Below are 15,769 nucleotides of genomic sequence, written 5' to 3'. Positions count from 1 at the left end.
AAATTGTCTATTTTCAACCTCAGAAACTATGTTACTATGTTACTTATCTTATAAACATTGTGGTGACACTAGGGCAGGGTCAGATTGGCCCACAGGAGTTCAGAGGAAATCTCTGGTGGGCCCCACTGTCTGAGGATCTCAACTTCTTTTCTGATGTTAGGTTTCGGACAGTACACTTGAATTATACATTATTACTCTAATACAGGGTCAGTTATGGGGTAGTGCAGGAACATAAATGAACAGACTATGCACTGTGGTATCCATGATGTCGGGATGGGACCAGGATCCCAGCTGTCGAGATCCCAACAGTCAGAATATGACAGGGGCATCCTGATGGTCAGAAACCCAATGGTAAGTACTGGGGCGGGGGTTAGAGTTCGGCACTAAGGGGAGGGTTAGGGTTAGGCTGCGGGAGGAGACAATTAGTGTAAGGCTGCAAGAGGGGTGGGTTAAGGGTAGGGTTAAAATACTTACTGGTATCCGTCAAGATTCTTACCATCGGGATGCCAACTGTCGGGATTTTATACCCAACCCATGTTGTCTGCAGATTATGTCCTCTTGGTTGACCAATACTCTGTGGTGGCTAGCAACACTCCTTAAATATGAGCCCTTACCTCTGACTCAGCCCGGTGGGCCCTTCATTCCCCAGTCAGACACTGTACTAGGGAGTGCCTTCAGTTTCCTCGCCAGCCTATAAACCTTCATAAGATGACGATAAGATTATCATTATGTCACGAGTCTTGCTTTAACACTGAAGAAGTTAATAGTCCGTCAACCTCATATTACAAACATTTAACAAAGCTTTAATATTAAATTCAGTTGACGCATGCTGTTACACTATATAAATAACGTTTTTTCTAGAAGTTATTAGTGTAAACCACTAGTGGGCTTATCACTAAAAGAAGGGCTTATTGTGTGGCGCACTCTTTTGAAATGTTTATACAGTATTAAAATTTAACTTTTATTCAAAATTTAAAATAAATCTCTATAATCAGGCATGGTGATTCATCTGATAGCCTGAGAATACAAAATCATGAAATGATTGCCCGGGAATTAGAGTGTTAAAATAATGTCTAAATCCTCCAATATAATAAGGGCAAGAAAAGAGAAACAAATATATATATATATATATATATATATATATATATAAATTAAGCTAAGTGATATTTTACTTGAAGCTATTAGTGCTTATTTGGCTACTAATGTACTCTATTCAAGAGACTTGGTACATTTATTGTCTCTGACACTATTCTGACATTAATTGCTCTCTATAAGGCTTCCAACGCTGCAAATCAATAGCGTTCAGCGTGTATCTGGGATGGCAGTTTCTGTATCGCTTCAAAAGATAAAGGGAAAGGAGAAAAAAAACCTTTTGCATATGTCTTAAGGGATATTCCTGATCCTAAAATATGCTTGAGAGGATAAGGTAAATGTATTGTAACATATAGCCACCTCTTACACCAGTCTACTGATCAAGACTGCAGTAATTGTGCAAATGTAATTTGATACTTAGTTATGTCCGCCAATTTGCAACAGAGTGTGGCTGACAGAACAATTCATACAAGAGACCAGATAATAGATGTACTGTCTCTAGTATTGTTGTATCCAGAAAATGGATAAAAAATTTTTTTGTAAATGAAGGGTAGAGAAAGACGCAGATGATAAATATTCAAATGGTTGCTACTACTGTAAATCATGTGTACACGATAACAAAAATAAGTAAACGTAGGTGAATAATCTCCATCCTTTCAAAGGGAAAAACCACAAATAGATGTATCCGGTATATAACTTGTTAATAAACAGAGAATAACTGGTAATTCACTCCGTAGTAGTATGATTTCACATTATCACTATATAAATAACCCCTCCAGCCCTCACACTACAATAATAGCCTCCATTACATTACAATAATAGTCCCTACTACTGTACATTACATTAATACCCCATTAAACAGCCCCCAACAGTGCCCACATTACATCTATCCTCCACTACATTATATTATTAGTGTCCATCTTCCACATTGCATTAATATCCCATTGTTATATTTATAGTCCCTACCAGCCTTCACATTACAGTTATACCCCCATTACATAAACCTGTTAGCTTGTACTACAATACATTAGTACCAGGGGCGTAGCCAGAACCTTGTGGGCTCCATAGCAACATTTTGAAGGGGCCCCAGTTTCTAGAGAGACTAGTTAATTTTCTGAACCATAGTAGTGGCTTACACCCCATAGTAGTGCCTTAGTTTATTTTATGAATAATACGAGTGCCCAAGTTCACATTATGCCACACATTGTAAGGACACCAGTACACATTATGCAACACAGTACCCCCAATTCACATTAGGACATACGGTGCCCCTAGTTCATGTTAAGCCACATTATAATGCCCTCCTGTTCAGTTTATACCACATTACAATGAGCAGGTCAAGGGGCATAACTAGATATATTGTACGTACCAAGGCAAAAGTTTGTAAGAGTCCTTATGTACTACCCAGTGGTGAAAAATGTATATAACACATGTAACTGTGACAGGGAAGTTGGCCCCTCTCAGCTCTGGGCCCCATAGCAGCTGCACTCCCTGCACCTATAGTAGCTATGTCCTTGTATATAACACATGTGACAGGGAAGGTGGCCACTCTCAGCTCTGGGCCCCATAGCCAGTGTCGGACTGAGGCGTGTATGGCCCACCGTGGAAATGCAATTACAGGGCCCCATGGTTAGAGGCTTGGCTAACCATTAGTGCATGGTCTGGGCCCCTTGATAAATATATATAGTAAATACTGCTAGTGCAGGCATGATAATCTACCAGATTAATAGCAGCAACGCACTGTAGAGAAAACACCATAGTCCTGTGCAGTATAAGGTAACATATGTATAATATATAATTCAATGCACAGTCTGGAACCTGATCTCTAGAGGAGGAGGAGGGCCCCCTGCAGTTGCAGGCAGTGGGGCCCACCGGTGGTTTCCCCTGTACCCATGTGGGCCAGTCCAACCCTGCCCATAGCAGCTGCATTCCTTGCACCTGTGGTAGCTGGGTGTAGTATGGCTGACCGGCGGTCAGGGGACCACTGGTCAGCTTACCGATGCCGGGATCCCGGCAGCATACCGGCGCCGGGATCCCGGCGGGGAGGGGCGACTGCAGCAAGCCCCTTGCGGGCTCGCTGCGCTCGCCACGCTGCACGCTTGGTGGCGACCTGCGGTTGCCACTGGTTCTATTCCCACTCTATGGGTGTCGTGGACACCCACGAGTGGGAATAGTCCCTGTTGGTCGGCATGCCGACCATCGGGATAGTGAGCGGTCGGGATGGTGGAGGAGGTCATGTGACTGTCGGTCTCCCGACCACCGGTCACATGAATACCACCCGTGGTAGCTATGTCCTTGTATATAACACATGTAACTGTGACAAGGAAGGTGGCCTCTCTCAGCTGTGGGCCGCATAGCAGCTGCATTCCCTGCACCTATAGTAGCTATGTCCTTGTATATAACACATGTAATTGTGACAGGGAAGGTGGGCCACTCTCAGCTGTGGGCTCCATAGCAGCTGCACTGCATGCACCTATAGTAGCTATGTCCTTGTATATAACACATGTGACTGTGACAGGGAAGGTGGCCACTCCCAGCTCTGGGCCCCATAGCAGCTGCATTCCTTGCACCTATGGTAGCTATGTCCTTGTATATAACACATGTAACTGTGACAGGGAAGGTGGCCTCTCTCAGCTCTGGGCCCCATAGCAGCTGCATTCCTTGCACCTATGGTAGCTATGTCCTTGTATATAACACATGTAACTGTGACAGGGAAGGTGGCCACTCTCAGCTGTGGGCCCCATAGCAGCTGCATTCCTTGCACCTATGGTAGCTATGTCCTTGTATATAACACATGTAACTGTGACAGGGAAGGTGGCCTCTCTCTCAGCTGTGGGCCGTATAGCAGCTGCATTCCCTGCACCTATAGTAGCTATGTCCTTGTATATAACACATGTAATTGTGACAGGGAAGGTGGGCCACTCTCAGCTCTGGGCTCCATAGCAGCTGCACTGCATGCACCTATAGTAGCTATGTCCTTGTATACATGTAACTGTGACAGGGAAGGTGACCTCTCTCAGCTGTGAGCCGCATAGCAGCTGCACTCCCTGCACCTATGGTAGCTATGTCCTTGTATACTATATAACACATGTAACTGTGACAGGGAAGGTGGCCCCTCTCAGCTCTGGACTCCATAGCAGCTGCACTCCCTGCACCTATGGTAGCTATGTCCTTGTATACATGTAACTGTGACAGGGAAGGTGGCCCCTCTCAGCTCAGGACTCCATAGCAGCTGCACTCCCTGCACCTATAGTAGCTATGTCCTTGTATTTCACCCAAACATACATTGCATTAATACCCCCACTATCACATTACACTATTACTCCATCACCATACTTACCTAATCCTAAGTAGAGGACCAGAGGTGAAATAGAGGAACAAAAGGCAGGGGAGAGGAGATATATAGAGGGAAGGGATGAATAAGGAATAAGACAGCCAGGCACCAGGGTTGAGGGACAGATTCCCTGCTGGATCAATGTGGTCTTGATTCCTCCTATTTGCTTGCTTTTTCATTTAACCACTTGCCTGGCATGGTCACATCAGATGCGACCATGCCTGCAAGTGGTTTATCTGACCTGGCTGCACAGGATGCAACCAGTCAGATAAACAGTTTTAGCAGTGGCAGGGAAGGGAAACTTCCCTCCGCTGCTGCTCTAAGAGGGACCAGAAGGACCCTCTGCCTCCCTGCACTCCCCCCTACTGATAGCCGTGCTGCCGATCACTTCCGAGCGGACAATAGCAGCCGCTGGGGAGTATAAATTCCCCCCCCCCCCCCCCAAGCCCCTCCACTATGTACCTGGAGGCTATCCCGTCTTTCACAATGAAATCCGCAATGTTTCCGATGTTCCGATGGTTGTGCTGTTCCCGATTGATGTTTGGGGGGGAAATGAAGCCATCATTTTTAAACATTTTTAAAAAATTAAAACATAATTACATTTTTTTTAACTAAACTCGTTTTGGATAGGGTTGAATTCATGTTCTTCACCTGATTCACTCATAAAAAACCCCGACAATTTCGGAGCAGTTTTTGGGGAAAACAATCGTCAGTTAAGTGGTTAAATAATAAAGATGATTCCTTCTCTAACAGTTGTATTAAAGAATGTTCACTCCCCTGTTCTCTATCTGCTCAATACCCAATGTAGAATATTTCTGAATTCTATCATTATTGATAATTGAATATATCCGTATAATAAAAAAAAGTATCATCCTTACTAAAATCTTCATGCATTGTTATGCACTTTTACATTTGTTTATAATTGGGGAGTATAAGTTTTTAGTGAGCTCCTGTTTGCTGTTTGTATGTAAAAGTCGGAAGAAAGAAATAGCTGCACCTGCCATGAGACAAAGACCAGGGCCGTAGAGAGCTTGGCCAGACTCATGTAGGGGTGTGGCCTAATCATGGAGGTGTGACCACACCCACTTTAAAAAGAGACATGAAAAAGTGTACTGCCTAAACGCCATGAAGCGGCCCCATGACCAGCACAAGGGGAGGCCTTGAGCCCTCAGCAAGGGACAGATCCAGTGCCATGGCCCCCCTTAGCCCCCCGCAGTCAGTGGAGACCACTGTGCTCAGCGGCAGCATGTGCTGGGGACAGGGGCTGCTGACAAGTAAGAGGGGTGTGGGGGGTGCATGGACTCGGGGCAGGGCCGTCTTTTCGTATGGGCTCAATGGGCTCTTGCCCAAGGGACCCAAGAGAATAAGGGCCCTAGGCTGATAGCTGAGGGTCCCCTCTTTCCAGGGGTACCAGATTTTTGAAAATCGGCCCTGGGGAACCAGAGATATCTGACTTGAAAGCAGTGGTCCCCATCCAAGCCTGTTAATTGCTCTTCCCAGCCAGATATTTCGGGTTCTGTCTGACTTTGAGTATTTCTAAGGGTATAAGCCAAAAGCTGGGACTCTCCACTTTTAGTGGACACTGGCAGCTTGTTTCTACTATGCCCAGAACCAGAGATATCAGCCTTCAAGCAGCTGGTCCCTGCTCCAGCTCCACATGCCTAATATGCAGTTTTAGATTTTCGTTGGTAAATTGCTCTGGCTCCTGAACTCTGATCCCCAAGTCCCCAGAACCTTCTGAAAGGTGGAACTCTCTAGTATTTTATTCCAAAGCTAAGAAATATATTTTCAGGAACTTGAGATATCTGCAGTCAAGCAAGCTGCCCTCCCACCGTAAAATGATATTAAGCCAACTCCACTAGCCACCCCTCCCCTACGTATTAAACACCCCCTACCACCCTAGAAGTCATGTACCAAGGCTGCTTCATTCAGCACAATGACCCCTTCTACAGTTTAGCCCATCTGTGCAGTAAAGGAGTAATTAGCAGAAATCACTGCTTCTGGTCCTACATGCTGAGCAGAAGATAGAACACCCCCTACTGCCCGCAGGACATCAAAGCTGCTGCTGATAGCTCCTCCCACCCCTACCGTTGGAGCATGGGTAGGGGGCCCAATGCATTGCTGTGCCCAGGGGCCCACACTGCTGTTAAGACGGCTCTGACTCGGGGCCCCGTGGGACCCTCCAAGAAGGCTGGGCCCAGGTAATTAGTACCCTTGGAGCCACTGGCAGAGACTGCTGTTGCAATGTGAAGGGTAGTAGCTTATATATGACAAAAAACTGATTTTGTTTTGTATATATTAAAATAAAATAAGTTTTAGTTACATCCACGTTTCAAACTTCAATATTTACAACCAATATTTGTTTTATTTATGTTATGGTATAGGGGTCTATTCACGAAGCAGTGAAAAGAGTGGAGAATTGAGCCTGAGGAGAAGTTGCCCATGGCAACCAGTCAGCTGCTCTGTACAATTGTATACTATGCAAATTGTAAATGTTACTTCAATGCTGATTGGTCGCCATGGGCAACTTCTCCACAGGCTCACTTCTCCACACTTTTCACTGCTTCATAAATAGACCTCACAATCAGTAAAAGAAGTATACTATTTGTTAAACTCCACCTTTATTTTAAACATTTAGACATATACCTGAATTCTGAGATTATCTCCCCTGGGGACCCATCCATTGTGCTTTTGGGGTCCACGAATGTATAGGTAACACACAATGGAGAGAAATGTGTGTAAAGTATTCTGCAAGCTGGTTCCTACATCAGACTGGCATTTTTCTAAATTGAAACTGTAAAGGTGGAATTGACCATTAACCGTGATGTCTATCCATTTAATAAAATATGAAAGACCTTTGCACAAAGTTTAGTTCCATTTTAAGGACAATGTGGAAAGTTTACAATTATGTGGCTTTTTCTCCTCTTTCTAGTAGTAGTATTTTAGTCAGAGCCTATTGTTACACAATACTATTGTTACACAATACTGGGGATCTGCTGTCACCTCCACTTCATCTCTGTGCTGCCTGATTCAGGTGCGGTTGTTAATGTGGCGCATGCCACAAAGTACCAATATTCAGTACACTAGGCATGTGCCATACAGGTCTGTGACGTCAGTCACACTGTAGCATCAGAATGGCATCAGACTGTTAGTGATTGACAGTCTGATGCCATTTGGGGACGGCGACTGCCTCCATTTCTCCAAATGGAGGCATGTTGCCAACATTGTAGGGGGGGTAGACGAAGCCAGGATCCCCATCAGTGGACAGATATTTCCTGGCCTCTTGATAGATCTTGCGGCAGCCGGCTTGCAGGGCCCCTTGGGTCACTGATCCGGCTTCTGGTGTCGTAACATATTAGAGCTATTGGGGTCAGTCCGAGTTGTTCGCTCGTTGCCGATTTTCGCAATGGAGCGATTAAGGCGAAAATGCGCATGGTACGCAGTGCGCATGCGCTAAGTATTTTAGCACAAAACTTAGTAGATTTACTCACATCCGAACGAAGAATTTCCATCGTTGAAGTGATCGGAGTGTGATTGACAGGAAGTGGGTGTTTCTGGGCGGAAACTGACCGTTTTCTGGGAGTGTGCGGAAAAACGCAGGCGTGCCAGGATAAATCGCGGGAGTGTCTGGAGAAACGGGGGAGTGGCTGGCCGAATGCAGGGCGTGTATGTGACGTCAAACCAGGAACGAAACGGGCTGAGCTGATCGCAGTGTAGGAGTAAGTCTCGAGCTACTCAGAAACTGCTAAGAATTATTTAATCGCAATTCTGCTAATCTTTCATTCGCAATTCTGCTATGCTAAGATACACTCCGAGAGGGAGGTGGCCTAGCGTGTGCAATGCTGCTAAAATCTGCTAGCGAGCGAACAACTCGGAATGACCCCCATTGTTGCTGCTTCCATAGCGATAGCTACTCCAGCTACATCTGAATCAGCCCTATGTGCTTAATTATTATTCTTATAGCAGAAGGTAAAAGCTAGTTTCTTTTTACACTGTAAATAATGAATGTTTCCACAGCTGAAGCATCGCGTTACCTAATAGACCTGCAAAAGCTGGACCTTTCCTGGAATAAGTGTGTTGGAGGAAACCTGAAAATGTTTTCAGAAACTCTGAAAAATGCTACTGTTCTCCAAAGCCTTCTCCTGAGCAGCTGCAATCTGCTAACACAAGATCTGGCAGTTTTAGGTACATTCTATGTTAACAAGTATCTGTTACAACAATAGCCCTGACTCATGTTTGTAAGTAAAGCAAAAAAGCAAGCAACTGGACAAAACCATGTTGCACCGTAGAGAGTTTTCCTGGGCACTGGTAATGAACGGGGAGTGGTCTCATTACAGAGATGTGACCACACACCCTTTAAAAAAATAAATCTAGAAACTATTTTTTATGTGTCTTGAAGCATCGCTGACCTGCACAAAGGGGTGTCATGTGCCCTTCAGCAAAGGTCAGATTCAGGGAGAGGGCTTGATCAGTGCAATCGCTCCCCACCTCCTTCCTGCAGGCAGAGGAGACAGGTGCGCTCTGCAGCAGCAGCTTCCCTGGACCTGCTCCAGCCCAGCACATCGCAGCATGTGTTGGGCTGGGGAAAGATGCTTCTGCCAGTGATAGGTAAGAAGGAGAAAGGGGGTGTCTCATGGACCTTGGCCATCGCCAAGCCCCTATAAGATGCCTGGGTAATTAGTACTTGCTTCCCTCCCTCTCTGCGTCACTGCAGGTGGGGCAGATGTAACATGTGCAGAGAGATTTACATTTGGGTGGGGCGTATTCAAACTGAAATCTAAATTGCACTGTAAAAATAAAGCTGTCTGACATTTATGGGCTACTTGCAAAAGCAGCCAGTATTTACCCTACACAGAAAATATATCAATGTATTTGCTCCCCTTGCATGGCATCATGGTTTGTTCCAGACACAAAGTTACTTGCTTTTTTTGCTTTCAAATATACATTAATCCACAATAATAATGTTGCTTACAACAAATTGATGGGATAACATATTAATATACTGTGCACAAGGGTGTAATTAGACATTTCTGAACCCTATAGCAAATTTTTCTATGGGTCCCCATGTTTATTAAACAGACAGATTATATTGCCAGATTGATCACAGGTATAAACAATGGATATATAGAGGATGGCATAATAAAGGGTGATGTGAAATATATTATATATATATATATATATATATATATATATAATTCTATTTATATAGCGCTCTTTCTCCAAGAGGACTCATGGTGGTTTACAGCCAGTATTTACCCTGCACAGAAACCATATAACCCCCCCAGATCTAACTCTCTCTGCACATGTTATATCTGCCACCGCTGCAGTGCACATGGTTTTGCCCATTAGAGGAAGATTTTGCTTTTGCAATCAACCTTAAATTAGGTCCATAATGCAGAAGATTTAAGTAATGCAGCAATAGACAAGCTGCACAGACATAAAAAGAAAACCTACAGTAGAGCGCACATAAGCATAATGCAGGATTGGTGTAAGCATTTTGGGTAATAACTTTCACGGATTGTGTACTTCTTCATCACAATGTACCAGGTGAGGCAGCCGGTTTGGGCCCACGGCGTAGGATTACCCTGGGTGGAATAGGCTACCTCTAGAAGAGATGAAACAAAATGGGGCGAGTCCAGCAACTTAACACTCAGAGTAGGGTCCCAACAAAACCATCAGGTCTTTCGTACCATCCACAAATGTACCAGATGAGGCAGCCATGTTGGACGCACTATGAAGGTTACATTGTGGGAGGTGAGCCATACAAGAGCACAATGCATATATGAGAAAACTGACAATTGTGTAGTGGTATGATATACCCTGTACAGAAAAATCTATGTGAAGTACATGCTGCTCGCGGAGGAACCATCTGAGGTAACCATCTGGGGTACACTGCATAGGTTGCTGCAGGCAGGGTGTGCAGTCAGTGGAGGCACACATTACAGGAATAGCACACGGTGGGGTGGAAGTACGCTATCTGATATTAATGCACATTTGGTAAAATGTATTGATTGGATAAAGTAATCGTAGGAAAGGAGCACTGTGTATTTCTCCTACTGTCTTAGACCAGTGGTGCAAGTAGAAATATTTTCTTAGTGGTACTGAGTGCCAAAAATGGGCGTGGTCATGTGTTGTGTAGGGGTGTGGCCACATGCTCGAGTGGGAGTGGCTACATGACACTAGTGCCATCGCGACACTACAAAGCCCCTTTTCTTTGCACTCTGGAGGCAAGGCTAGAAATATATAGTACTACCTCCAGTATAATAGAAATATATAGTGATACCCCTAGTATAATAGCAATATATAGTACTACCTCCAGTATAATAGCAATATATAGTACTACCTCCAGTATAATAGAAATATATAGTGATACCCCCAGTATAACAGAAATATATAGTACTACCTCCAGTATAATAGCAATATATAGTACTACCTCCAGTATAATAGCAATATATAGTACTACCTCCAGTATAATAGAAATATATAGTGATACCCCCAGTATAACAGAAATATATAGTACTACCTCCAGTATAATAGAAATATATAGTGATACCCCCAGTATAATAGAAATATATAGTACTACCTCCAGTATAGTAGCAATATATAGTACTACCTCCAGTATAATAGAAATATATAGTACTACCTCCAGTATAATAGAAATATATAGTGATACCCCCAGTATAATAGAAATATATAGTACTACCTCCAGTATAGTAGCAATATATAGTACTACCTCCAGTATAATAGAAATATATAGTACTACCTCCAGTATAATAGAAATATATAGTGATACCCCTAGTATAATAGCAATATATAGTACTACCTCCAGTATAATAGAAATATATAGTACTACCTCCAGTATAATAGAAATATATAGTGATACCCCTAGTATAATAGAAATATATAGTACTACCTCCAGTATAATAGCAATATATAGTACTACCTCCAGTATAATAGAAATATATAGTGATACCCCCAGTATAATAGAAATATATAGTACTACCTCCAGTATAATAGAAATATATAGTGATACCCCCAGTATAATAGAAATATATAGTACTACCTCCAGTATAGTAGCAATATATAGTACTACCTCCAGTATAATAGAAATATATAGTACTACCTCCAGTATAATAGAAATATATAGTACTACCTCCAGTATAATAGAAATATATAGTGATACCCCAGTATAATAGAAATATATAGTACTACCTCCAGTATAATAGAAATATATAGCGATACCCCCAGTATAATAGAAATATATAGTACTACCTCCAGTATAGTAGCAATATATAGTACTACCTCCAGTATAATAGAAATATATAGTACTACCTCCAGTATAATAGAAATATATAGTACTACCTCCAGTATAATAGAAATATATAGTGATACCCCAGTATAATATAAATATATAGTAATGCCCCCAGTATAATAGAAATATATAGTACTACCTCCAGTATAATAGAAATATATAGTACTACCTCCAGTATAATAGAAATATATAGTGATACCCCAGTATAATAGCAATATATAGTACTACCTCCAGTATAATAGAAATATATAGTACTACCTCCAGTATAATAGAAATATATAGTGATACCCCCAGTATAATAGAAATATATAGTAATGCCCCCAGTATGATAAATAGATATAGTAATGCCCCCAATGTAACAACAATATATTAATAATACCTCCATTATAACAGGAATATATAATGTAGTAGTGCCCCTGGTATAATAGAAATATATATTAGTTTCCACATTACAATAGAAATATGTAGTAATACCCCATAATAATAGACATATATAGTAGTGTCCACATTATATTAGAAATGAATGCTCCCAGCAAGAGACGCTGCAGGAAAGTGCAATCAGGCTCCTCTCTTCACGCCAGCCACATCCGCCAGAGGAGGAAGTGTGATGTGGTGTCATGACATCACCGTTGCGCTCCCAGTAACCCATACAAACTGGGAGGCGCTGTCATGCTGCCAAGCACCATGGTCTTGTTACTTTGTGGTGCATTATAATTGTGATAATGGCGGTCACGGGTGCAAAGTGTGGCAGGTGGTGCTGAGTACCCGCTGCCATATTCCTCATACTTGCACCACTGTCTGAGACCCGTTACTGTAATTCTTAGATTTTCTAGCATCCTTATTTTATATGAATAAAGTTAGAACCCTTAATATCAAATATACATTAATCCAAAAACATAATGTTTCTTACAACATACTGTAAGTAATTAGGTGTCTGGTATGTATTTCAGCATCAGCAGCACAAGCCGGTCATCTGGACAATTTACAGCAGCTGGACCTTGCCTATAATGACACTATCCCTGATGAAGGCTGGTCCCTCTTCTATGAAAGTGCGCCTGCTCTGAAGAATGCTGTTGAATTAGATATGAGTTTGAGACCTGCTTCTGCTCGTGACTGTGGGCCATGGTTCATTCACTTACTCTCCAGTCTGCAAAAGCTGCCTAAGCTCAGGGAACTGGGAATGCAGCGCTGGGTACTGTCAGCAGCAGAGCAGCAGCAGCTAAATCGTATCCATAGGGAAAATGACATCAATATTAACTATGATTGATCTTTGTATATAGGCAAATACAATTATACATGAAGAAAGAACAGGTATTACATACAGTATGCATTCCCAAAGACCAAACAATGATTATCACAGATAGGCTATTCTCTTTGAATCTTCCAAATACGTGAACCTACCTTATTGTAAATTATGAAAGTGTACTCATTTACCAGCGATTATTCAGATTTTATAAGATCTTATTGTTTACTTAACACAGAGCTGTTTTTGTCTGTAAGAAAATGAATAAAACACAATATTTTCTTTTTTTTAACTCAATAAATTTTTATTGAATAAGTGACAGTTCATGTGATAAGACAGATTAAACAACGTTATAAAGAAGCATAATGTACCATTTTAAAAGAAATGATAAAGGGAGAGGAAGGAAATAAAAGAAAATTAAAAGATTGCAATCAGAACAGTAAAAAAGAGAGAACACATACACCTTACTAGGCATCATATAACGGCAATTGGGGCCTTACACACCTATTCAAAAATGTAAAAACGAGCACCAGTTTAGAGATAGTAACAGGCTGAGCCATATGTGAAGCATAGAATTCAGGCCATGAGAACCATTTGACTGTAGGAGACTTGGTAGACACTGAGGGGTATATTTACTAAGCTCCCGATTTTGACCGAGATGCCGTTTTTTCTTCAAAGTGTCATGTCGGGAATTTACTAAGCAAAAATCTCGGCAGTGATGAGGGCATTCGTAATATTTTGGAAGTCCTAGGAAAAAATCACGAATCAATACACCATCGGTCAAATACGCCTGCAATTTGGTAGAAATCGGTAATTTACTAAAAAGTGCAAATCACAAACACTGCCGACAATAGCCAAACACTGCCGTGCAGAAATACAATTCGTGAAAAAGTGCTAAAAAAAAACCAGACCTGCTTTTTTATCCCGTGTTTAGATAGGCATGCACGGATCCATGAGATCCGTGCATGTTTATCAGTGGGAAGGGGATGGGAAAGTGTTATTTCTCTGACGTCCTAGTGGATGCTGGGAACTCCGTAAGGACCATGGGGAATAGACGGGCTCCGCAGGAGACTGGGCACTCTAAAAGAAAGATTAGGTACTATCTGGTGTGCACTGGCTCCTCCCTCTATGCCCCTCCTCCAGACCTCAGTTAGATTTCTGTGCCCGGCCGAGCTGGATGCACACTAGGGGCTCTCCTGAGCTCCTAGAAAGAAAGTATATGTTAGGTTTTTTATTTTACAGTGAGACCTGCTGGCAACAGGCTCACTGCAACGAGGGACTAAGGGGAGAAGAAGCGAACCTACCTGCTTGCAGCTAGCTTGGGCTTCTTAGGCTACTGGACACCATTAGCTCCAGAGGGATCGACCGCAGGACCCGTCCTTGGTGTTCGTTCCCGGAGCCGCGCCGCCGTCCCCCTTACAGAGCCAGAAGCATGAAGATGGTCCGGAAAATCGGCGGCAGAAGACTTCAGTCTTCACCAAGGTAGCGCAGAGCACTGCAGCTGTGCGCCATTGCTCCTCATACACACTTCACACTCCGGTCACTGAGGGTGCAGGGCGCTGGGGGGGGGGGGGGGGGCGCCCTGAGCAGCAATAAAAACACCTTGGCTGGCAAAATAATCACAATATATAGCCCCAGAGGCTATATATGTGGTAATTACCCCTGCCAGAATCCATAAAAAAGCGGGAGAAAAGTCCGTGAAAAAGGGGCGGGGCTATCTCCCTCGGCACACTGGCGCCATTTTCTCTTCACAGTGCAGCTGGAAGACAGCTCCCCAGGCTCTCCCCTGTAGTTTTCAGGCTCAAAGGGTTAAAAAGAGAGGGGGGGCACTAAATTTAGGCGCAATATTGTTTATACAAGCAGCTATTGGGGAAAATTCACTCAGTGATAGTGTTTATCCCTACATTATATAGCGCTCTGGTGTGTGCTGGCATACTCTCTCTCTGTCTCCCCAAAGGGCTGTGTGGGGTCCTGTCCTCAGTCAGAGCATTCCCTGTGTGTGTGCGGTATGTCGGTACGGCTGTGTCGACATGTTTGATGAGGAGGCTTATGTGGAGGCGGAGCAGATGCCGATAAATGGGATGTCGGCCCCTGAGGGCCGACACCAGAGTGGATGGATAGGTGGAAGGTATTAACCGACAGTGTCAACTCCTTACATAAAAGGCTGGATGACGTAACAGCTATGGGACAGCCGGCTTCTCAGCCCGCACCTGCCCAGGCGTCTCAAAGGCCATCAGGGGCTCAAAAACGCCCGCTCCCTCAGATGGCAGACACAGATGTCGACACGGAGTCTGACTCCAGTGTCGACGAGGTTGAGACATATACACAATCCACTAGGAACATCCGTTACATGATCCCGGCAATAAAAAATGTGTTACACATTTCTGACATTAACCCAAGTACCACTAAAAAAGGGTTTTATGTGTGGGGAGAAAAAGCAGGCAGTGTTTTGTTCCCCCATCAAATGAGTGAATGAAGTGTGAAAAAGCGTGGGTTCCCCCGATAAGAAACTGGTAATTTCTATAAAGTTACTGATGGCGTACCCTTTCCCGCCAGAGGATAAGTTACGCTGGGAGATATTCCCTAGGGTGGATAAGGCGCTCACACGTTTGTCAAAAAAGGTGGCACTGCCGTCTTAGGATACGGCCACTTTGAAGGTACCTGCTGATAAATAGCAGGAGGCTAGCCTGAAGTCTGTATTTACACACTCAGGTACTAGACTGAGACCTGCAGATAGTGCTGCTGCAGCGTGGTCTGTAACCCTGTCAAACAGGGATACTATTTTGCG

The 15,769-nt window shown here is 43.4% G+C and overlaps 1 protein-coding gene across 1 annotated transcript in view; it reads left to right on the top strand.

The window, feature by feature from the left end:
* Positions 1-13,273, top strand: part of LRRC31 (leucine rich repeat containing 31) — an 85,418-nt gene extending 72,145 nt beyond the window's left edge. Inside the window, exons 9-10 of the mRNA XM_063919599.1 lie at positions 8,444-8,611; positions 12,689-13,273. Of these exons, the coding sequence (XP_063775669.1) occupies positions 8,444-8,611; positions 12,689-13,005 (485 nt within the window). The 3' untranslated portion in view covers positions 13,006-13,273. The remainder of the gene's footprint in view (positions 1-8,443; positions 8,612-12,688) is intronic.
* Positions 13,274-15,769: the final 2,496 nt, after the last annotated feature.

The sequence above is a fragment of the Pseudophryne corroboree genome, chromosome 4 (genome assembly GCF_028390025.1).
Source record: "Pseudophryne corroboree isolate aPseCor3 chromosome 4, aPseCor3.hap2, whole genome shotgun sequence".
Classification (NCBI taxonomy): domain Eukaryota; kingdom Metazoa; phylum Chordata; class Amphibia; order Anura; family Myobatrachidae; genus Pseudophryne; species Pseudophryne corroboree.
This window is presented reverse-complemented; position numbering and strand designations above follow the sequence as displayed.